The following is a 23,909-nucleotide window of genomic DNA, read 5'->3' on the forward strand; positions in this document are numbered from 1 at the left end:
GTGGAACTAGAGGTTGAAAAGAATTCCCCTAGGAATAACTTAGGCTGCCTAGGTCCTCACCTAAGAGACAGAATTCCCAGGGAGCAGTGGAGGTGGGGAAACCAGCTCAGTGGTGGTCCCTGCGGATGCTGGCATCAGCGGGGAATGAAGTTCCAGGCTGAGTCTGACAGCTGGCTGGGGGTGGGGGGGCTCTGTTAGCATGCACAGGGGGTCACTCAGGGATGGGTCACATTCTTCTCTGCACCTCCATTCCTAGCACAGGGCCTGACACAGGTCACGTGTGCAGAACATGCTTTCTGATTGAATAAATAAGCACCCAGGGGCCCTTTTTAGTTCCCCAAGCTGGAGTCAAGCACACTGGGATTGGACCTATGGGGTCATGGGTCGGTTGGCATTGTCCTCCTGATTTCCAGGACAGGAACTTTCCCTTTCCCCCTTTTGGTGGGGAAAGGGGTCCTGACACAATGGGGTAGCAGTGGCTGGAAGGAACAGTCTTGGAGCAGAGCCGTGGTGCTTCCCAGAGCACCCCCACCCCCACTTACGGAGGGTCTTACCCAGGACGGTGAGGCGTGCGGGGCGGGACCGGATGGCAGCCTGGATGGCCTGGCACTCATACACGGCATCATCCTGCAGCTCTGCCCGCAAGATCTTCAGGTGATGTTCCCCCGATAGGTGGTTCCCTACCACCAGGTACTGTGGGTAACCTGCAAAGACAGCGGGCATATCAAGGGGGGCTGGGGCAGTGGTGGCAGACACATTCATAACAAGCAGGCACAGCGGGGGGACCCCTGAGCAGGGGCTGGTCTTAAAGGCTGGCAGAGCAGGCAACTGCCAGGGCCCTGATCTCAGGGTAAGGAGAACAGAAATAAGGGCTTTCCCAGGGGCTTAGGGCCATGTGTGCATGTGCGTGTGTGTATAGGGTTTAAGATTTAGGGTATCAGATTTAGGTTTAAGAATTTGGGGAAGCTATTATTAGAGAAGAAGGAGAGAGCAGAGGTGGAAATGCTGAGCATGGACACAGCAGGTTGGTACTCCGGCAAGTGGTGCCCTCAGCATTGTGGTTTACCAAGCAGGCATGCATTTTGATGAGAAGACACACAGAGAGACAGAGAGATCCAGGCTGAGATTCACAAACAGAAGACAAGCAAGAGCGAGAAGGAAGAAAACACAGAAATACTTGGAACAGGATCAAGGGAGACTTTAGGGGAAAAGTTTTGTTTTGGGATGGACAAGAAGTAGAAATCTAGGCCTCTCCCCACCACCAGTGCCCCGGACCCTCTGGTCCCTTTGAACCACAAGTGGTCCTTTTCTAGTCTTTCCTACTACTTACCCCAAACCCCAGGGCCTGATTAAGCACTTATGAGATGCTCTGAATACTTAGGAATTTGGGGCCCCTTATACCACTGGTGATGAATAATAGATAAATAAAAGCTTGAGAATGATAAATCATTCATCAGCTTTCCCGCTGCTTTGTAGAGTGAATATAAATCCCAGCATAAGTTGTGGCTGGCCAGGTTGGGCGGATACTCTTTTTCCTGTGTCTTGGGTACTAAACGTCTGCTGTACCTCCCAGGAGGATCTGTTTTCCATCCATCCCTTTACCCGAGCTCTGCCACTGTCCCTGCCAGTCCCTCCCTGGGTACTTCCTCCCTGTCCTGATCCCCTCCTCAACTCAGAGGCCCACCCACCTTCCAGTGGCCCCAAACTGCTTCTCTTTCTGAAGGATCTTCACCAGAACAGCATAAATGCTCAGAGATGAGCCCTAGGAAGAGGGGACTTGGCACATTGGCCTTTTAAAGAGAAGACTAGGGGTTAAGCAAGTGAGAGAGATGCGGAAACAGAGGCAGACCGAGGGACATGCAATAACTCTCCTCAATTATTTCAGGCTCTTAGAGTGGGTTAGAAAAGCATTCATGTAGCTCCCAAGGACAGCACTGGCCCCAGTGGGCAGAATTAATATGGGGAAATATTTTAGGATGTTTTTAACAATCTGAGATGTCCAACAAGGACCTGGCTGCCAGAGGTGATAGTGAGGTCCCCATCGCTGGTTGTATTCAAGCAGAGGTTGGATGATTGCCGATCAGGGACACTGCAGAGGAGATTTCTACCCTGGATGAAATACTGGAGGCCTAAGGCCCCTCTCACCTCCATAAGCTAAGGGTCTTCCAGAGGCGGGGCAGGGCCATCAGCACCCACTGGGCACTGGATGTAGCTCTGATACTCTGCTAGTCCTCTCAGTATGGTTTTTGGGTGCTTCCTGCAAGGCTGAGTCCCTCAGGCTCATGTCTTCAGGGCTAGCATCGGCCCCATCACACAATCAAATGGCCCTGCCTTCCACAGCGGGTCAGGCCTGCCGGAGATGCTCACAAGGCAATCCGCGGTGCCTCCCAGAGCACCACCTCCCCTCCCGGCCGCCCTCCGCCCTCTGCTAGGCCCTTGGAGGGGGCCTGGTACGTCAAGCTGGCTCTCCCCAGGGCCAGGCTGGGGCTGGAAATGGGTTGCAGTCCAGTCCTCTCCCCGCGACTCCCTCCATGTAGCTGCGTCCCCGCCCCCAGCCCTTCCAGCCCCGTCTCTGGTTCCCGCTGTCCTCTAGTCTCTGGTCTCCTGCAGGCGTCTTGGCTGGAGCTTGTGTTTTGTTGTCTTGTAAGTTATTCAGCAGCAGGATTTCTCTCTCTTGAGCTGCTGAAAACATCAGTGATGGGTTTGTTTGTATTTGCCTAATTAGGCAAGAGCTGTGATGTTATCCCAAGGACGGCAGCGTCTTCAGAAAACACGGGCCTGGAAGCATAGTTTCTGAGGAAGTTCTAGCTCTTTCCACAGCATCATTACTCTCTCTTGCTCCTCTTAGGGAAGCCAAAACTATGGGGAGTCTGGATTCCACCGTCAAATTGCCTGTGTTCAAATGTCGGCTCGATCACTTCCCCGCTCTATGGTCGTGGGTAAGCTACTTTAACGTCTTGGTGCTTCTGTTTCCGTATCAGTAAAATGGGGACAATCCTAGTACCTCATGGAGTTCTGGGGGAGATTGGTAGGAAAATCCATGTAAAGTGACTGGCATGCAGTAAGGTGAGGTAGGGTTACCAAAGAGGTCCTTATCTTTAGAAGTAAGAGCAAACCAGGTGTCTGAGCCTTTTGGGGGTTAGACACCAGCATCCCATTGCATTGGGGTGGGGCATGTGTTTGAATCAATTTCTCTCTCAACTGTGACATTGTTTACCTGTCAAATAAAGGGAGATAGTCTTCTGTTTCTTCCAGTGGATCATTGTAGATTTATGAGATAATGTCTGAGAAGTACTTGAGCTTCTTCAAAGAAAAATGTCCTATCAATATGAGGGCACGTATTTATAAATCATTTCCTTTGACTGTTTTTTTTCCAGCCTAGGTGACCAGAAAGACAGTTAAGTCTTCAGTTAGAGCATCATTCCTGATAGACTAAATGGGCCATAGCTAAAATAGGAGAAGACAGAGCTGCAGCAGGCTGAAGTTCCACAGTACTGGGACTCAGTTTCCCCACAGAAACACTTGTATTTAGTGCTCGGCAAATACTCTCTGAATTCCACTGAGATCTATTGCTGTCACTTTTTTTATCAGGCAAGCAAACATTTTTTATTGAGCATGTATCTGTCATTCTTGTCATCATGCTATTTTGGGGCCAGGAGATCAAATACAGAGAAAACGCTTTACCAGGGGTCTGAGCTTATTGGCTCTGCAAGGAAAGGGCCAATCTTCTTTCTATAAATGGAGTCATGTTGGAGAGGAATCAGACCGTGTGGTTCATCAGAGCCCATTGTCTTTCAGCACTTGGCAGGACTCAATCCTGATCCCAGAAAGCCTTGCACGGAAATGTTTTCCGTATGGTGATGACCATTCTGAACCGTCCATGGTGACCTGGGGCCTCCCCTTGACCATCAGTCCAACATGATCCCAGTCCCTGACTGAAGGCTGCAAACCACTGACCGGGAACGCAGAGCGGGGTTAACCAGCAGCAATGCTAGGCCAAGCTCAGAGCCATGCAGAGCATGACCGATTCTAGTCTGGGAAGGTTGTCTCATTCTCCCAGTTTCTCTAGGGTAAAGGAGTTCAGAGTCCTTGAAATTGGCTGGTTCCCATAATACTTAGGTTTTATGGCAGCGCAGTATATTTTGGAGATATTGTGTATTTTGTCTGTGCTCAGCTGGGCTGCGGCACTCAAACCCTGTGATGCTATTGACCATTGCTATAATGTTTCAATATACATTTTTGGCAGGACATAACTCACATTTTTAAATATTAATTTCCCAACCATCATGTTCCTGAGTGCACTTCGATTTTTATTTTCCTGCAGCTGTACACCACGAGAGAGCAACTGCCTTTCAGTTGAATACTGAGTATTTTTCTCTCCTCCTCCACCCTCATCTATTCCCCAGTTGTGGGAACACCCAGATCCCTCGTTCTGACTTGTACAGTTTATGCAAAGCCTAGCAAACAGTCACATGCCTACCTCCCGAGGGGAGGATAATATTTGCTGATGGGTAAGTGACCAGGAGGATGATTCCACTCTTTTTCTCCCAGGGGAGAAGACGGATTGGAAAGACATCTGTCTGGGCTTGACATTAGTTAACAGATGAGGGGCCATGGCACCAGTCAGGGAGCTTAGATGCCAGCCACGGGAGCCCACAAGCACCCCTTTGCTCAATTCCAGCCTGCATGGGCTCAACAAGGCTTGGGCTTTATTTTAAATATTCCTTTTCTTTCCTTCCCTTCATATGGTGACCCTAAAGCCAGCCAGGTTTTTTTGTTTTCTATTTACTCCCTTTCATGGATGGGACCTGGGAAAACCAGGTTGTGGCTGAAGTGGGGAATGAATACATTTTGGACCAAGAAACAGGGATGTTTTACCTCTGGAAATCTGGCTCTACATGAATCATGTTTAACTTTAGAACAGATCCTCCAGAGCAACATTGTGTTAGGTTTAGGACCAGCCGGCAGAATTGAGGACTTAGTTTGAATTCATTGCCAGTAGTCAGGAGGGCACTCGGAGTCCTGTGGGTCCTGCACCCAGGGCTCGCCTAACCTGACTGTCCGTGCCATCTGCAATGATAGCTGGAGGCTTAATCCCCAAAAGCCTCCGAGGACACAGTGCTCCTAGGGACGGGGGAGGAGGGGGCGAGGCGGGTACTCACTTGAGAGATCCCTGCCCACACCCAGAGCCAAGCCGTCTTTGATCCAGAGAACGAAGCCATCATATTCCGGGATGGCGCACAGCAGCGTCACCGGCTGCCCGGACACCACGGCCTGGTCCTGGGGCTGCTGGCTGAAGGAGTATACTTGGCCTAGGAAGGAGACAAGCACAGCAATCAGTGACTTGCAGACAGTAGTGCCTGGAGAGCTTCCCCGAAACTGGAAGCTGAGCTGAAGCTGGCCTGGGGGACAAGCACCCCCTGGAGCGCCTCACTTCCTAACTGCCCTCAGCTTAGCCCCCTGCTTTCAGGAGTGGCTCCCAGCTGCGGCCTCCCTGCTTGCCCACCCCTAATGCCCACTAAGGCACTGGCCAGACATCCTCATGACAGCCCCCAAACAGGCCGTGCCCTGCTGCACGAGGACGTACTATTTCCCTTTCCGTTTGGCTAATTCCACTGCCACTTGCTCACCTACTTCCACAGGGCAGAGGCAGTAGAGAGAACCCCAGGAGAAGCATTTTGCAGAAGGTGTGCAGCAGGGGGGCTGCAGGGGTGGAGAGTGGTGTGTGGTTCAGTTAAACCTAAGAATCCAAGAGGTGAGATTGTTCTAGCGATCCCAGGGTGGGTCCCGGGCCAAAGTCAGCAGGGTGGGTGGTGTGATATGTGGCAGAGTGCGGTCAGGGAGCACGTGAATGTCTCAGCTAGTTCTCCCTGTTGCTTTCTTTTCTGCGGCAGACCTTCCCTCAGTTTCACCATCACGTGGGAGGAAAGCTCCAGTCTGACCCGGCACCCTCCCCACACACGCCGCAATGCAAGGGGGGCAATGCACCATCTAAGCCAGTCAGTTTGAATTTTATTAAACAAATATACCCACAGGGGGTGCAATATGCCAGGCATTGTTCTAAGATTTTAAAATAATGCTTTTTAATATTTTCATCCTCATGACAACCTATGAGATAGGTACTATTTTTGTCCCCATTTTCCAGATGGGGAAATGAGGCACAGAGAGGTAAATATAGAAGCAGGAGCTGTGCTTGTTCGTGGCTCACCAGGTGCTGGGTGAGTCTGACCTTCAGTCGTTACAGCTTCCACTGAGGGGCTGTGTGAACCCTGTTTGGCAGGGGCTTGAGAAACAGAGGCCTAGAGGTCGACTGAATTGTCCAGGGGGCATCTAGTGGCAGGAGCAGGGCGTTGAATCCACGGCTTCCTGGCTCTAAAGACCACGTTCTCAGCTACTGAGCGAGGCTGTGTGCAGACCTAAACCTGGTCCTGAAGGGATTGCTGAAGAGGCAGGGATGTGATCTGTGCCTCCTGGGAGGCCACAGTTGAAAGGACAAAGGGACAACAGGGTGCTAACATTTACTGAGCTCCTGGCCCCCGTGCCATCCGTGCTGCACATGCCCTTTCACTTGTAACCTGTTTAATTACATTTCAGGGCAGGAATATCCCCCTTTCACAGCAAAGAAACCAGGACCAGAAAGGCAAAGTAACCTGACCTTAGAGAGCCAGGTTGTATCTGGGGTGCATCTGATTTCTAAGCCCACATTCTTTTCCTCAGCAAGCTCTGCAGATACACAGAGCCAAGGAATGCGACCTGGTGGGCGGGCTGCTGCCACATCCTCTCCTCCCCAACCTGGGAGAGTCAGGCACGGCCACAGACGGCCTGGATACCGGCTGTTGTCCATCTTGGGGACACAAAGCCCCCGGCTCAGACCACAGATAGGGCTGAGCTCTCAGCAGCAGATGGGAAGCATGATGTTTAGCTCCCAGGGGAGCTGGGGTGCTGGCAGAGACCCCCAAGAGGAGAGACAGAGGTCCAGATCACAGAGTGTGCGACAGGTGGGGAAGGTAGCTGGGTTTGCAACCTGATGAGATCTTGGCTGGGTCTCTGAGGAGTCTCATTAAAAATCAAATTGACCCTGAATTGTGGGAGTAACACTTTTTATTCTGATTTGAGCTTTACAAATTAGATTTCATAGGACATTTTAATCAGTTATGCGTGGTGGGATTTTTTTTTTTTCCCTCTGTCTCTTCAAGTTCTCTGTTGTAATTAGACTGTTTCTGGCACCAAAACAAGAGAGAAGGAGGGAAGAGATGAAAGAAGGGGAAGGAGAGTGGGAGAGACCAGCAGGAGGGTGAGGGGCGAAGTGCGGAAGGCGAGGCAGAAGGGAGCCGGGGAGGATGGCAGGGAGCAGAGGCAGCCCGCAAGGGCCAGGGGAGGTGGACGAGGAGGGCGGCGGGCAGAGAACATTTCTTTCCTAGGCTCTTTTCTCCCGGCTCTAATGATGATTTCACAGCTCATTCTTTTATCTCAAAATCTTTCTTACAAGAAGGACAGTGTCAAGACAGCCGCCATGGCTGCCAAAGATTGTGTTATCAGAGAGAATTATCAGGTTGTCAGCGGGGAGTGGAAGGGGCTATTCCGAGAAGGCTCTGCGTGCAGTGGTGTCGGCCCAGCCCTCCACCTGTCCACTCACAGGGATGCCTGCAGTGGGTACTTGTCCCCTCCCTCCCACCTCCACTCCCTCTTCCTCCTGGCCTGGGTGAGGATGACTGGGGAGCTGGGGTGCAGGGGCCCCTTGCAGGTGGAGGTGTGGTGGGGGGCGAGGGTGAGTCCACATGGTGGACAGAAACCTGAGCATGGGCAGGCAGTGTGCAGGACCCCCCGAGGGGGAAGAGGGGCCACGACCACGGAAGCCTGGCTGTGGAGGAGAGCTTGGAAGAAGGCCATAGAGATGGCACTGAGGGGTCACCATGACCTTCTGAAGGGTGTCTCAGAACCAGGAGTTGGGGCAGGCACATGATCCCCCAAGATAGGATCTGGGCCCCCAGAAAGAGCCTCACAGGTTAAGGAGGAGCAGGAGAGGGCCTGAGTTGGGGACAGAATCCAGGTCCCTCTGAGCAGGCTTCAGAGAGAGGTTTGGGTTCACATTTCGGTCTGTTTGGATTCCCTTGGCTTTTGTGGAAAGAATGTTTCTGGGGAGGCAGACGAACAGGATAGTCTCAAAAAAACCCACCCAGAGGACATTATTTGCAGACTCTTTTCTGGGAGGGAATAGTTAGTGCTCTGACAGTTTTCTTTATCAGCCTAATTTTAATTTTTGTACATTAAATATAAGCCCCTGGAAATATTTATTCCTTTGAATCGATGGATGCTTTTTCAAACAGAAGCAAAAGTGGAGTGTCACTGTCTAGGGCAGATAAATGATGGGGGGCTGTGGGCAGAGAGGAGGTGGAGGGAGGGATCTGCTTTCTTTGCAGGCAGGAGACGGCACTTGAGGCCTCTCCTTCAGGCTCAAAGCCCCGAGGAACACGGTATGCGAGCCCTGCACGTGGGTTTGTGCCCAAAGAATGCCATGCCCAGTCCCTCACTCTGTTTCTATTCCTCGTCATTCCTACTCCCAACAGGTGAACTGCGAATGAGCCTGGGGTAATTTTCTATAGCCTCCTGGGCATTATGGTCAGTAGACAGGAACCTCTTTGAGAACACTGGCTTATGCAACACACATATCCTGAGACCTGCTAGGAGGCAGGTATTGCACTGTATTGGGAGAAACAGGAGAATCCAAGCTGGTGGGTCCCTCCACAAGCCTGTGTCTATACCCAACCACTCCTGGCAACTGACTGGAGCACAGAGTACATGCTGCATCGACTAAATCCTGCTCTCTTTGTAGACCCGACATACCCTGCACCATCCATCCCAGGTTTTCTGCCTCAGTTTCCCATGTCATCCAATGCCATTCTCCCAGGAGCCCAGCGGTCAGTGTGACCTCCCTCTTGATGTTTTGGTTTTTCATCTGTCACCATTGCCAAGTCTGGCCCAGCCTCCCTCCACGTCCTCAGGTGCACCCCTTCCTATCCATTCCCATGGCTACAACCCAAAGTCTAGGCCCTTGTCACCTTATCCTGGGTTTTTTTCTACAGACTATGAATGCTTTCAAATCCTGCTCTGGTTTTTTCTTCCTAATTCACCACTTTCCTCATGTTTTCCCCCTTCTCAAAGATAAAACTCTACTGGCTCTCTGCTGTCCATAGTACAGGGTCTGACCTTCCATCCCAGATTATCTGACCCTCTGTTCCCTAGGGCTCAGCAGCCCTGTGCTAGCTGTTCACTGATGCTGGCTCTTCTTTCATCTTCCCCCTCTTCCCTGCTTTTCCTTTTTCTCTCCTCACCTCCCTTAATTTCCTCCCTTGCCTTCTCAGTGCCTGGCCTTGCACGTTAAGCATTGAATAAATCTCTAATGCGCCTGTGACCTTGGAGCTTACCTACTCTAGTTTGTCTCCTGAGACCAGGGGTCACTGTAGGAAAACTGTGTTTATATTATAAAGTACTGACTAGGTGGGTATTGTACTAAGTACACCACACAGAAGAGCAGGAAATAAAGGGGAGTCTCACGGAGTCAGGCTTTACAGGACAAAAATAACTGAGTTATTCGTGGAAGAGCTACTTTATGCCAGGTCTTGAAATATAATTATAATGCTAGTTACCTGTTGTTACTCACATTTTATAGATGAATGGAGGCCCCTAGAAATAAAGCAATATGCTCAAGGTCACACAGGGGGCCCAAGTGTAATTCAAACCCAAGTGTCTCTGATTGTAAATCCTGTGTTCTTGCCACTATTCCATTTTGGCTTCTGAATTAAGGGCCAGGAACCCAGATTTTGATTCGCAAATAGGTACCCACCCCACCAATCAGGCAGCCCCCTCAGACCATCTAAAGAGAGGCAGAGGATCTTTGGTGTGAAAAGCAGTTCCTTGGTTCTTCCCTGAGTTTATATAACCTCCTACCAGCTGGTGGTCAACAACTCAGAATTAAGGCTCAAGTTGGAGTCCGGTACCAGCCAGGATGGGGGTGGGGGGATGAAGGAAAGGAGGTGCAATAATTATTGGTACTTATGAAACAGTCATTATTTATATAACTATCTTATTATATTTATATATTATATATGTACTTATGATATAGTCATTATTCATATATCTATATTATATATTATTATTAAGGAACTATATAGTCTAGATAATATTTTTATTAGAAATTAATAGTAGCTGTCACTGCATGCAGAACATGTATTAACAGCTTTACATGGGTTGTTTGAATTCTCTGCAGTCAGTCCTGTGAGACGGGTATCATATCAGACCCACATGAAGATGAGGTGGTCAGGGGCCCAGGGCACTGAGTGGTGGAAAAGGGACATCAGGCCCAGCAGTCCTGTCTCAGAGGCACATCCTGAGGTCGTTTACCACACAGCCCTCAGCCCCTGGGAAGTCTGAAAGCCCACCCGAGACCTTGCTCTCCCTTGGCCTTGGTCAGAACTGAAGAGTCTCCAGAAAATGCTAAAGGAGACAGCCTGGGTGGAAACGCACTTGGGATTCTCCCACATCTGGTGGGTTAGATGGAGTGGGATGTGGGCCTCTTGGAGGCTGCAGGCAAACTTCCCTGTTGGCTTCTGGGGAGGATGGTCCGGGCCCAGGAAGAGAGGGGCCCTGCAGAACTGGGGCTCCAGGGGTCATTTCACAGCCCTGAGGTGATTGCCCAAAGCCTGCATGTCTCCCTGCGCACCCAGGCTGCTGTGGCCCTTGCAGGCCAAAAGAGCATGCTGCCAACTCTCCAGCTGGTCCTCCAGAGCATGGAGGTTGGGGAGGAAGGCCTGCTTCCCCCCACGGAGCTCAGAGAAGCCCTGGTGCGAGGCTCCTGCGCCTAAGTCAGGACTGGAGTCCGGACTGGCGCCGGACTGGCGTCTGGCTGGGCCGCCCCTCGTGCAGTGCTGTCCCGTCAGTCCACCTGCTCAGCAGGAGCAGGAGCAGAGGCAGAAGCGCTGGGCGGTGCGGCGTTTGGAGCGTCTCTCTAAACCGCAGGAAGCAGGGACAGTTTCTGGCTGGGAAGGTCAGAGGAGGGCGGGCTCGGAGGAGCCCCATCCTGATGAGCGCGTGTGCAGCCCACGTGGAGGGGCTCTGGGGCAGGACGGCAGGGGCAGGGCAGGCGCTGGGATGGGCCAGTGGGAGGAGGCGCGGGGGCTGTGGCGGCAGGTGGCAGGAAGACTTGCAGCTCTTCAGGGCTGAAAGGAGCAGGTGCAGCCTGCCCAGAGAGCAGGCGGGGGAGGTGGGCATCCGGAGGCCGTGGAGGGCTCTGGTGCTGGGCCCCCTGCCCTACCTGAGCTTGGCGTGCGCCCCTCCTGCCCCCTGGTTGCCCTGCCCTCTGGCCACAGGTCCCCAGCACCATTCTCCTCTGCTCAAGGGCAGCACAGCTCAGCTTCTCCGGACTGCTTTCTCGAAAGCTCCCCTTGATCTCCTTCCCTCCCCCACCTGCTTCTCCATCAGCCCACCAGGCTTCTGGAAGCGGCCGCCCCTCCCAGCCCTGCCCCCACGGCCCCTGGTCCCTTCTCAGGGACTCGCAGGACACATTAGCATGGGATGAACCTCCACCATCTGGCTCTGGGAGGTCCCCACTGTCTTCCAATAACACATTTAAAAGGCTGAAGACGCCCTGCTCCTCTCTGAGCTCGTGCACCTCTGGCCCCCATCCGAGGTCACCCCACAATTCTGTTATTTCCTGGGCATTTTGCTGTGGAAGACTGAGGTTAGAAGGGCCGAGTCACCCAGATGTGTGATTGTAGGGCAGTGCTTTGGAGGCCCGGCTTCCATCATGTGCACACATGTGTGTTTGCGTGTGTGTGTGGGGGGGTGGTGGCAAATGAATTGGCTTCTGGGCCCCACCCTTCTTTAGCCAGACCTTCTCTGCTTCTGTTCTGTGTTACCCAGTTAGGATTTTTCTTCAACAAGCTCTTTTTCTTCTTACAGAATGTTTGAAAGTCTCTGGTTTAGAATTTTAGGGATGAATTTTTTCCTGGGACTAATATGTGTGGTGAGAAGCCCAAGGTCCCCTCTGCTGTCCAGCCACCCCTAGAGACTCCAGAGGGGACTGTGGTCGGGGCCGTCTTCAGGAGCCCAGGAGCCCACGGGGCTGTGGCCTGGTCCTGGGTCTGTGTGTGACAGGTGGGAAGAGGGCCCAGCGGCCCCAGGCCCAGGGTGGTTAGGGTCCTCCGTGCCAGGCTCAGAGCAGCCATGGTGCTCAGCCATACTTGCCACTCAGAACTGTTAGCCCCAAGTCTTTTGGGGACACATTCTGACATTCTAGTGTCTCAAGTCTGTTACCACCCCTATAGGCTTGTGTGTTTGTGTCTCTTCCCCAGCCACTGATCTGGTGGCCAGATGGTTCCACAGTGGTGGTAAAAGCCAGATATCTATGGGGTGAGCACAGAGTAGTGCAAAGAGCATGGGATTTGGGGTTCATGTAACAGAGGAGAGAAAGCCTTGGTAGAAACCGCACTGGAGCCTGATGTAGAGAGTAAGGGGTGCTGATGTCTCTGGGTCCCCTGCAATCTCCCTCTTTTGATCCAGGCTCAGAAGTCGGATGGGGGCTGGTCAGGGATGGTACCAGGGAAGTGCTCCCTCCCCTCCTCCTTTCTCCAGCACCAGGCACCTCAGCCAGGTCTTTGATCCAGAAGCAGTGGGAGGGGGAGATGACCATGGTCCTTAGGGTTAATCACAGCCAGGCCTGGACAGGAATGTCAGGGCCACCTGGGATGTTTCCAAGGAGCCCAGTGCTCTGCAAACACAAGTACCTGGGCTGTACTCATGCTGCTGCTTCAGAGGGGAGGAAACTGCCAGGGGACAAGGTCTGGGAAGGCAGAGTGACGCCCCAAGGACACCCAATAGTCCAGGAGGAGGTGGAGGAAGAACATGTCCAGTGCCCCGGGGAAGCATCCCCTGCTCCGCTGTGCCTGAACATGGGGCACCCAGCTGGAACCCTGCCTCCCTCAACTCTCAGGACATTCGGAAAAAGTCACCGAGAGTCCGTGGTTGGCCACACTTGGCCACAAGTCATAGACTGCAGGCAGGAAAGTGATCAGTCTCATAAGGAGGTCATGTAAAGTTCTTTGGGGCTTAAGAAAGGCCTGCTACAAGCATGGGCGTTGGGAGAGAAAACAGAGAGGCTCCCTGGAGGAGGAATCATGGTGTGGGGAATATGGTGGAAGAATCATTCTGGGTAGGAAAAAAATACAAGCAAACCGTGAGTGGTTGAGTAGGCTCAGGAATCTAAGTGGCGGTGCACCTGCCAGGATCTGGGTCCTGGGCAGTGGAAGGAACGTAGGGTCAGGCAGCCCTGGAAAGGAAATCTGCCCCTGTCACCAGCAGTATGATCTGGGGCACATTCCTCACCCACCTTGAGCCTCAGTTTCCTCATCTGACATACACGCTTTGCAAAGCTGCTGTGAGGATAGGGCCTTGTGTGTAAATGATGCTGACATACAGAAGGTGTTTCATAAAGGCATTTATTTTCATCACTATCCATTGGTCTTTCCTGAGCCCAGGACTGTTAAGACTGGGTCTGTACCACACCTGTCATGAGGGGTCCTGCATTGGGAGAGGAGCCTTTGTAAATCTGAAGTTGGACGTATTGGAATCTGCTTCTTCCCGTGAGTCACACAGGTGAGAGACAAGAGCATCTGAGGTCTCCGTGGCTGTGTCCCAGCCAGCGTCAGTCTCCGGGAGCTGCCTGCTCAGCCATGCGGAAGAGGCTCAAATGCTGCCGTCTGCTCTGTTATCAGTGACCAGTTGGGGAAGGCTTAAGAATACTTGTGCCGGGGATATTTATCGCCAGCTTTCTCCCAGCCTGGAGCATGCAAATTGCCTCTTAGGAGATTGAGGGAAGCTGCTCTGGTCCCAAGAAGCAAGCAGATGGGAGGAAGGGATGGAGAGGAAGGAGCCAACACCAGAGCAATGCCAGGCGGGGTGGGAGGGGGCCGGGGCAGCATGACTCAGATCATACCTGGAAGCCTGAATCGGGACTTCTGCTCTTTTCCTGCTGCTGGGCATGGGGCCGGCTCCTAATGCAGGAGGATGAGCTTTTGGAAAATGCCCTGTCATGACCTATTCACGGGACAAGACTAGGGGTGATAGGGTTATGTCGTAGTCTGCTGACTAACTATAAAACTGATTGCTCTGGAGTGTGGAATGGTACCAGTGATGGTGCCAGCCCTAGGAGAGCCGTGGTGGCCACAGGCAAGGCAGGTGCCATCCCACCAGCCTCCAAAGCCCCTGACCAGGTGTAGGAACGCAGAGGATGGGCTGATGTATCTTGGATGACAAAGAGTCTAGAGTCTGGAGGAGACGAATATGTGCACAAAGAACCAGAATAAAGTCCAAAATGAGGTATAAAGAAAGGCCCAAGGGAGAAAGATTTTTCCTCCTGAGGGCATGGGGGAAGGAGCCACTGAAGAGCTGGCCTGAATGGGTAAGCAAGCTGCAGGAAAGGAGGGACTGTTCCCTGGGAGGGCGAATAGCACAAGTAAGGTGTGTTCATGGAATAAAGACACTGATGCCCGTGGTCTAGGCTGGGTCTCTGGCTCTGTTATTACTGCTGTGTGTCCCTGGACACGTTTCTCAGTCCCTCTGAGCCTCAGTTTCCCCACGGGGATAGTAATCAGTGCTTGTTGGGTTATGTGTGAGAATGAAACAGGACATTTTTTGTAAAGAGCACAGAGCCCTGCATGCCCTTTGCAAGGGCAGCTTTTGCTATAGGGACCTGGTGTGATCCATGCCCAGTATGGCTGCCTGGAGACACGTGTGGTAGGATGCAAATTGAGAGTCATGGTAGCACTGACTGTGTAGGCCCTTGAATGCTGCTAAGAAGCTTGCACTTGGTGAAAAATCAAAGGTTTTGGGTTTTAGAAAGATCACGGTGGCAACAGCGAGGAGGATGGAGAAGGGAGGATAATCTGAAGATGGGAGGCTGATCAGGGAGATTTTGCTGTCATAAGGGCTCAGGCTGAAGCTGCATTAGTGGAAGGAAGAAAATGGATTTAGGAACCATTTGGAGGTAGAATTGATCGTACTTCATAGGGGATGAGAAAGATGAAGGTATAAAGGCCCCTGGTCCCTGGCCTGGAGGATGGGGTGGCACCATTTCTGCCTCAGGAGAAGACATTTTGGGGGCACTGACATCTGTGCTGATAGAGAGGGATACCTAACCACTCAGGAGAAGAGGCCCCGGGTGGGGCTGGATCTGCAGGTCTGGGGGAGGAAAGCACGGTAACTCACACTTGCTGTGCGCTCCCTGTGACTTCGGCAAGGAGAAGCGCTTTTACAGTGGGTCCTCTCATCTGGTGCTGACCTGAGAATTCATCTCCCCATATGGCAAGTTACAGATGTTGATGTGACTATCTAAGAGGGACACCGTTACTCTGCACTGGGGGCACTGGCAGCAGCTGTCTTGGGTGGCACATTTAACTCTTGCCAAAGTTTGCACAGGCTTAGAGCCCCTGTTGGGATGGCAAGAGGTCATTTAATCCAATCTTCTTCCTTTGGATAGGGTCTAAAAATACAGAGAAGCCCGAAGAACAAGACAGGGGTGGAACACAGGACTTCTTTCCCTAGAGCTCTGCTGGGAGAGAGAGCTGGAAACATTTTCAGTCTCAGCATCTCCATTTGCATCCACTGGCAACTCAATCTGATACATAGGTGAGGAAAAGCTTGCCAATATCATGAACGTTCCAGAAACTGCTCTGGATTTTTGTTTGGGCTTGCATGGGAGAGCTGGACTGCTCTTCCCAGGGCTGGATGTGGGGCAGAAATCCCAAGGGCATGTTCTCCCACCTCATTCCTTGCCCGAGTTGGGGCAGCCCAGGCAGCTGGTGATTCTACCAGGACACATAATTCACCGATGTTGAGTCTTTAATAAAAGAGCAATGGGGCTGGCTGAGGCAGGGTAAGTCCAAAGTCACTATAAATCCTTCACCTACTGATCATCAGCCTATGGCCCCAGCCACAGCCTGCCCTCTGCTCATTAGGAGCAGGGAGGGATAATCCTCCATCCATTCAGCAGAGTTCTAGATGCCAAGAAAACACTGACAGGTGCTGCTGCAAATACTGGTACACCAGTGCCTGTGAAGGAGCCCGTCCTTCCCTGCCTGCCACCATCCTGGGGTGTGACCAGGATGGAGCACAGAGCACTGTGGCCTTTGGTGGTGATGGGGGTGGGGGCAAGGTGGTGTAGGTGGGAGACACTCGGGCAGCTCATGAAGCTGAGGATCCTGGATGTCGTCTTCGGCTGCTGCTGGCTGGCCGTGGGGTTCAGGCTAAGCCCCTTTCTTTCTCTGAGTCTGAGGCTCTTGTGTCTTCAGAAAGAGGTGCTCACTGAACCTTAGTTGGAGGAGGGTAGGGAGCGGCACGAGACAAGGAAAGTGATGCTGAGAGGCAGCTGTAGGCATGGGCTTGGGGCGGGCAGGGCTGCTGCAGAGCCCCCTTAGAGCGCATCTGCTAGGGACCCACTGGGGAGGCAGGAGGCAGGGCCATGGACTGGCCCCAGGGTGATAGCTGTGCAGACATGAGAAGCTGTCCTCTCCATGAGTGTCTGGGCCCGGAAGGTGCTGCCCCCGGCACGTCTTGCTGTGTGCCCTTGGCCCTGACTCTTCCCTTCCCTAAGACTCAGTTTCCCCGTCTGTAAAAGCAGGGTTAGCCTAGTAGTCAATCTGGTAGGTCCCTCCCTTTCAGCCCTAATGGTCTATGTCCCAGTTTATCCAAAGTCTTTTTCTGGGGGGCCCTGCAGCTGAAAAGAATAAAAATGCAGAAGGAAGTTAAAGCAAATCTGCCAAGGACACTTAGTCTGTTTGGGGAAGATTCATGTCCTAAAAATCTTTTTTTTTTGAAACAAACATCTTGAAATAATTATTTCATGCTGTTAAAGCCTTGCCAGTTGGAAATCGTTCTAAAACTTCCATGTGCATAAGAATCACCTGGGGAGTTTGCTAAAAATACAGTTTCCTGGACTCTAAGCCAGAAATTCTGAGCTAGTGGATCTGAGCTTGGCCAAGGAATCTGCATTTTAACAGTTTCCTGGGTAATCCTGCTGCAGGCAGTTTCGAGCCCATATCTGAGTAGCACTGTCCCATGCAAATGGCATGGGCTGAGGGACTGTAGTCTTCCTAAGTTTTGGCCCTGGTATTCAGTGGCCTTGGTCAAGCTACTGTTTTCTCTCTCAAAGGGTGTGTCTAGGTTTTCCTCACTGCACGGTGAAGGCACTGGATGAGGTCAGTAGTTTCTGCACTTTTTTTTAAGTGCGTGCAACCCTTTTGTGAATGGGATCTCACGTGGAACCCCAGTGTATGAAGTGGTTGGGGACAGAGTGGGTTTGGAGGGAACAAGACCAGCCTCTGGCTCCCGTGCAGTGAACCCCAAGGCTCTTCTGTGAAATGCTTGAGGCATCAGAAGGTCCTGTGCAGTTTGGATGGCCTCCAGGTGTTCCGTGAAGGCCCGACATTGCTGACAGGTACAAAAGCCGGCCTGGACCCAGAGCGCACTGTGTGGCTAAGGCAGGCTGGCTTTGCATCACAAGGTACTTTTGTGTCATTCACTACCCGTGTGTTGGGGACTGCAACTAGACCTAGTGTTTGGAGAAATCTTTTCAAGGCTGCTGGAGTCATTCCCAGTTATAAATAAATCACAACAGCCTGAATTTCTCCTCTTTTGGAGTCCAGGTACAATCAACTCTTAATTACCTTTGTTCATGGAGAGGAACAGGAGTGTGAATACTCCAAAGTAATGGACATCCCCAAATAATGAATAATCCTAAGGTAACGTTTATTTTCAGCTTTGGAATGCATTTTGGTATTCATGTTTGAATATGGATGTGTTTGATGTTCTGGGAATTTTTAATACTTAAAGCGAAACCCAACCCAGTGACAGAGCTGCCTCCTGTCTCCTGCTCTGACATCCTCGGAGGTGGAGAATATCACCTCTGTAGTGGTCCATGCAGAGCTGGGCTGCTGCCACCCTTCCCAGCTTGCTATCTTTGTGGCTCACACCTTCTCTAGGAGGGGACAGAGATGTGAGCTGATTTTGCCTTTCAGCTAATAAAGGACTTTAATTCCCTTTGGGACTCATGCAAATAAGAGCAAAATAAGAAGCTGTGAAATGTTAACAGAGGACTTCATTAAACAGTCTTGGTGATAGCATTTGCCAGGAATGGGGACAATTTGCCAGCAGATAATTGAGAGCTGACTATATGTGTGTCCTAATTAAAAAGTGAGTCTTCTTGCCACTGCCCTGGGATTCTGGGTCCTGTCTTCTGGTTGGTTCGGGATATTAACCACAACTAACTCTTGTATATACTTTATACTTCACAAAGCACTTCACACACATTATTTTACTTAATTCACTCTCACTCACCCCATGGAGAAAATTCTACCGTCAGCCCCATAGGAGAGACTTGATATCAGGCTCAAAGCAAATGTGAAGCTCAATGCTTGGCCCTACGTCCCACTGAAAGTGCTCTCCTCGTGATCCAACCCTCTTCTGTCACCTAACAGTGATCCTGGCAAGGGCTCGGGTTATTTGCATCAACCCCCAAAATGCAGTCGCTAACAAAATAAAGCAAACTTGCCATTACTGCCCCAGTCTTTGTTTTGATTGTTTGAAGTGCAGGTGTTGGTAAGGGAAACATTTTGTGCTGGAAACACCTTGAGGAAGGAGAGTGGCTGTACATGCTGCTGGGGGCACCCAGGCTGGGCTGAGGGGGCTTACTTTCTAGCATGCTTACGTTCCTAGATGAGTGGTGGCGGGAAGGATGGAACCAGCTCCTTAGAAGCAGGAGTGGTCCCAATACCAAGCTGCTATTTGCACATCAACAGTCCTGAAAGAGAATCTCTCCTATTTCGTGGATTAGGAAATGGAAGCTCAGAGAGGTTAAGTGACATGCCCAAGGTCACAGTGTGTGTTGGAGCTTGCATTCGAACCATCTGATCATAGCTCTGGGCCTTCATTTACTCGGCAGTACCTGGCAACCACAGAGGGTGTTTGAGCTGCGAGGTTTCCTCTTCAGAAAGCAGGGGCCCATCTCTGGGTCCTCTAGCTGCTCCCGCCATGCTCCAAAAACATGTGAAGCTGACAGGATATCTGCTTCTTGCCCAGGAAGCAGGTTCTGCTCCCCCTGCAGACCACAGTCAGCCAGAGAAACCTCTGATACTCTTCGGAGTCTGTGGGCCAGAGATCAGCTCCCTGAACAGCAATTTAGGGCAGAAGTCGTCCATACCCAGGCACAGGCAAGGCCATTTTTAATCATTCCCTGTGGCATCCCCATTCAGAAGCCCTTTGCAAAGGCTGGCTCCCTGCACCAGCTTTCTCAGCTTGGTCCTGGGCTGGGTGAATAATGACTTCCATTCCCTGCACCACTGGAGCCTCGAGCCTTTGCAGCAGCCTCTGTAGTGCCGAGCCTCTTATCCACTGTGAGACAAGTCAAGGAGGGGCAGATGGTGCCTGGCTGGGACCTTCTGCTGGGGCAGAGGATCAGGGTCAGTGAGCAGGAGACTGGGAGACAGGCCCTATTCCTGCCTGCCTGGGACATCACTATCTCCAGCCTGGAGCGCCACTGGGTGTGCCGACAGCTCCTCTAATAGCAGAGTTACTTGTGGCTTCACTGGAGAGGAGAGAGCCTCTCTCAAGCCTCCTCCCCTGGATGCAACAATATTTGGTAACACTTGGCGTCTTGGGGAGAGAATTCATGTCTGTAATTAGTTACTGTATATCACCGTTAGTACTCTGCTCAGGATTTACTGGGCAAATACCGTTTAACTGCACAATAACTACAAGTCCTTGCTGCTTATTGGGTAATTTACTAAGGCTGGGAGAATGGGGCAGAAGGGACTCCGAATAGGAGGTATTGTAACCCCCTGAATCAAACTTTATGGGTTCGGGTTTGGCGTGGAGGTGGCCGCTGGTAGCCAGCTCTCACTGCTTTGTTGTGCAGAACTGGCTGGCGAATGGCTTCCTTCCCTTTATTTACTGCAGGAGAGGTCTGGGATTGGTGTCCGGAACTGCCCAGGTCTATTGAGGGCCTTCGGGGGGACAGGGTCTTTGGTGGGCACGGAAGGAGCCCAGGTTTGGTATCCTGGGGGCTCCATCCAGCCCTTCCAGTTACTCGCTCATGGGCCTCCTTTTGTATCTGGGCCAGTGTGTGTGGAGTACAGGGACCTGTCCTTAGCTGGCAGCATCAAGATAATCCTAAACCTTCTCTTTTCTCTCAAGTGTCATGTTGGTTAGGAAGCAGCCATTCCTGGACACTCGGCCAAAATTCCCAGCCTTGATCTGCTTAAGCAAAGTCTGTCTTTGTTTGGCCATGAACTGTCTAAACTCCACTAACCTATTTAGGCCGTGGAGAGGGGAAGAGACACAATAAAGAAAAACTCAACGTGCAACACTGCCTTATGCAATCCAATAAATTACTTGGTACCCGGCTGCCAGCTCAGACTAAGCCCAATATTGCCTGCAGTAATTATTTGGATCAAATGCAGTTTATCTGCTTCATATTTGTGCTTCTGTGCTCAGTGGTAACTTATAAATGTCACTGTGGTGTTTATTTGTTATAATGAAACTTAATGGCATTGGAAGCCAGGAGCGGAGCTGGTGGGGCAGCAGGTTTAAACCAATCCCTTCATCTCTGGAGAAGGAAATGAGCCAAGATCACATGAAACTGCCCTATAGGGGAGAGATTTGTAGGGATGGCTGTGTCTGTGCTGTGTGGTGGATGGGGAGAGCAGGGGAAGTGTTGGCTAGGTTTAACCCTGGCAGTGCCCTATCTGTACTTGACCCATCTTCTAAGAGTGTTCTGGGGTGGGAGGTGTTCAGTCTTCACGCCACCCGATGGTTGGCTTAGATAAGAGATTCAGGTTGCCCAGGATCTTGGAAGGCCAAGGTACTAATGGATGGGGATGGAAATCTGAGCTGCAGGGAACTATATTGTAGAGGACAGACCGCCAGTGAGAGGCTTGGGTAGAGAGAGGGGATGGAGAATAAGGGTGGGGATCCTGGGGGCTTTTTCCTTTGGGTGAGGAAGGGGCACTGGTGGTAAGAAGCACAAGGGGTTGGCAGTGGGTAGAGGCAGGGTGCCACACTGGCTCTGCAGAACTACTGTGGACAAAGATGAGCCATTTAGTGCAGAATGAAGAGTTTGGCTTCCTACGGCCCTGGACTGTGCCATTTACTAGCTATGTGGCTTGGAGCAACTTATTTATCTTTCCTGAGTTTAATTTTCTTATGTGGAAAATGGGAGGAATAACAGATACCTCTCAGGATTGTGGTGATGAGGAAACGATGTATGTGTATAAAGTGATGAACATAGTGTTAGGTGCACAGTAAATGCTAAATAAGTGGCTATGGCAGTGATCGGCCAGTCGATATTCACTAAATGTCTGTTGAATGAATAAATAATAATTATACTTCCCACCTGTGTGTATTACAAAACCTTTTCCAACCAGCTGAGCTTGGATTGAGACCGTCCAAGGCTGGTCTTATTATCCTTGTTTTACAGTGTGGATATGGAGGCCCAGGGTGGTTGTAGTAACCCCTTGCCCAAGGCTGCCCATCTGGTATATTGGAGTGGTTATTGGCTCTCCAGCCTCCCAGGGCAGGACTCCCTCCACCAGTCCACGCTGGGCAGCTCTCCGTCTATGCTGGGAGGCATAGCTCTTCCCTCCTGACTGGCTGCCTTCTCCCCAGGAGCCCAGTCATGGAGCTTGTAGTGACCTTCCCAGCTGAACTTGGAGGCAGAGGTAAGTGCAGGTCCTTCTGTCCATTTCATCCTAATACTACATTTAGTGTTCATTCATGAAATATTCATTTTCTCTTCTCAGTGACATGTTCACACAAGGCTCCTAACATCATAAATATGGATGAAAATTATTAGTCATTGTTATTTCTCCCACTAGCTGATGCCCTCCCCCCCAACAAATCCTGTTTTGATCTCAGCAAAATGGGGCTGAATTGAGGGCATTAACCTGGGCCACTAATAGTAATGCCTTGCTTATGGTACTTTATACTTTTTCAAATCACCTGTATAACCACTATGCACATTTTATCTTTGCAATATATGCATGGAGGAAAGAGGGCTGGCATCACAAGTTATGCCCATTTTGCAGATGAGAAAGCAGCAAGAGAGATCAAAGTCAAGGTCACACCAATTTTTTTTTTCCAAAAATATACTTTCTTGTTTTGACTCCTAGTGAAATGTTCTGTGGGAAACTGAGTATGTTTGTTTCATGTAAATAAACATAGCACTATCTTATTTGTACTATACTTTATAAGGAGTAATTTATCTATGTTACTTTGCTGGTCCTCATGAGACAGGCTTGATTTATTCTTATTTGACAAAACTCATACAATGAAGTAGTGGCAGATCTGAGCCCTAACCCATCATTTCCCAAAGAAGATGCCAAAGATCACCAGTCCTAATACATATTCTAGGGAAAATGTTTTGTGTCAATTAAATTGGGAAATCCTTGAACTATATACCCCGTTTTGGTGTGATGTAAATTGAGTATTTAGAATCCCCTCATAGCATTCACCATGCCCTTTGGCATATTAAAGTCTCTGAGAAGTTCTATAGGAGAGACTTGTATAATTAGGGTTAACCCAGCTTCTCCCTACCTTATTTAACTATGGATCCTGTATTTCACAGAAAACCTATTAACATGCTACAGAAATGTTGCTCCAGGGAAATCTGTATGTGTGATCCCTCTTCTGCTGTATTTTCAGAGGCAGTGAGGTTTAGAGCAGGGCTGGGAGAAGAGAGGCTGAGGGTAGGGTAGGAAGCATGCTTAAGGGTCCCACCAGAGCTGGAGCACCCCCTCCCAGGCTCTCTCTACTCCGTCCTATGCCAGGGCAGCGAACTCGAGATAATTCTCTCAATAATAGGTGCAGTCAGTCCTGGGGCAGGATCAGAGGGGCTCCCTGACTGGCTGGGTGGGGGGTCTGTGGGCAGTGCAATGTGGGGGGATATGAGAGAGGGTGTCCTTGGCCATGAGATCAAATCTACATGGATACATAATAGGCACTTGGTCACGTCTGCCCTTCGTGGTGACGGGGGAAGTAAACACATCCTCAACCTCCCAAACACACAAAGCTCCCCAAGGCAGAGTGGAGGAAGCCCAGGGTTTGAATCTTGCTTTACCAGGGGAAAGCTGCAGGTCTTTAGGCACATGACGTCCGTCTCTGGGATGAGGCTCAGCTGCCCGCTGTGGGGCAGGCTTAGGGCACTGCCTGTGCTAGATGCCTTCCCTTTTCCACGTCAGTCCTCTGCCCTCCTTTTGGCCTCTGTGCACCTCTCAGATAGACCATTGGGGCAAGATCTTGCTTAGGATTTGCTTCTGGGGCAACCCGAGTGAAGATAAAACCATCCTCTGTGTGTTACTCATCTCCATGTCCCCACAGCACTAGGCACACAGCAGGTGCCTGACAAATCTCTGAATCAGACAGAATCAAGCCGTAAGAACAGACCCAGCACATCCTCCTGCAGCAGGCTGGCCAAGGCGGCGCCTGAGGAGCCCGGGGCAGAATGGCTGTTCTCTGTGTCTCGCGGGGAGGGGTACTCTCTCCTCTGTCCCTGCCCCAGATGACTCCCTGGTCAAACCTTGGCAGGTACAGAGGACTCGTGGTCCAGCCAGCATCTTTCCTCAATGAGAGAAGACCAGGTTGATGTATAATGTTTTGAGGTCCTTTCTTGAAATCTTTAATAGTAAGAATAGTGGTTATTCCTGGTCCATTTGACTTGGAGGTGGGGGTATTTCATTGCTCTATTTATCCCACACTCTGCACACAGTTACTGAAACTGTCACCATGTCCTATATTCCATAGGCCATTATGTGTATTTCAAACCATTACATAAATGGACCTGATTTGGTACTTCTGAATGTCATTAA

At 51.0% G+C, this 23,909-nt stretch overlaps 1 protein-coding gene across 5 annotated transcripts in view; it reads right to left on the reverse strand.

Moving 5' to 3' along the window:
* Positions 1 to 23,909, reverse strand: part of KIRREL3 (kirre like nephrin family adhesion molecule 3) — a 519,419-nt gene that overhangs the window by 87,936 nt on the left and 407,574 nt on the right. For all 5 annotated transcript variants that reach the window (XM_036930095.2, XM_036930093.2, XM_036930090.2 and 2 more), the window contains exons 4-5: positions 5,163 to 5,312; positions 555 to 704 (exon numbers count right to left, since the gene is read on the reverse strand). In XM_036930095.2, the coding sequence (XP_036785990.2) occupies positions 555 to 704; positions 5,163 to 5,312 (300 nt within the window). The remainder of the gene's footprint in view (positions 1 to 554; positions 705 to 5,162; positions 5,313 to 23,909) is intronic.

The sequence above is a fragment of the Manis pentadactyla genome, chromosome 13 (assembly GCF_030020395.1).
Source record: "Manis pentadactyla isolate mManPen7 chromosome 13, mManPen7.hap1, whole genome shotgun sequence".
Classification (NCBI taxonomy): domain Eukaryota; kingdom Metazoa; phylum Chordata; class Mammalia; order Pholidota; family Manidae; genus Manis; species Manis pentadactyla.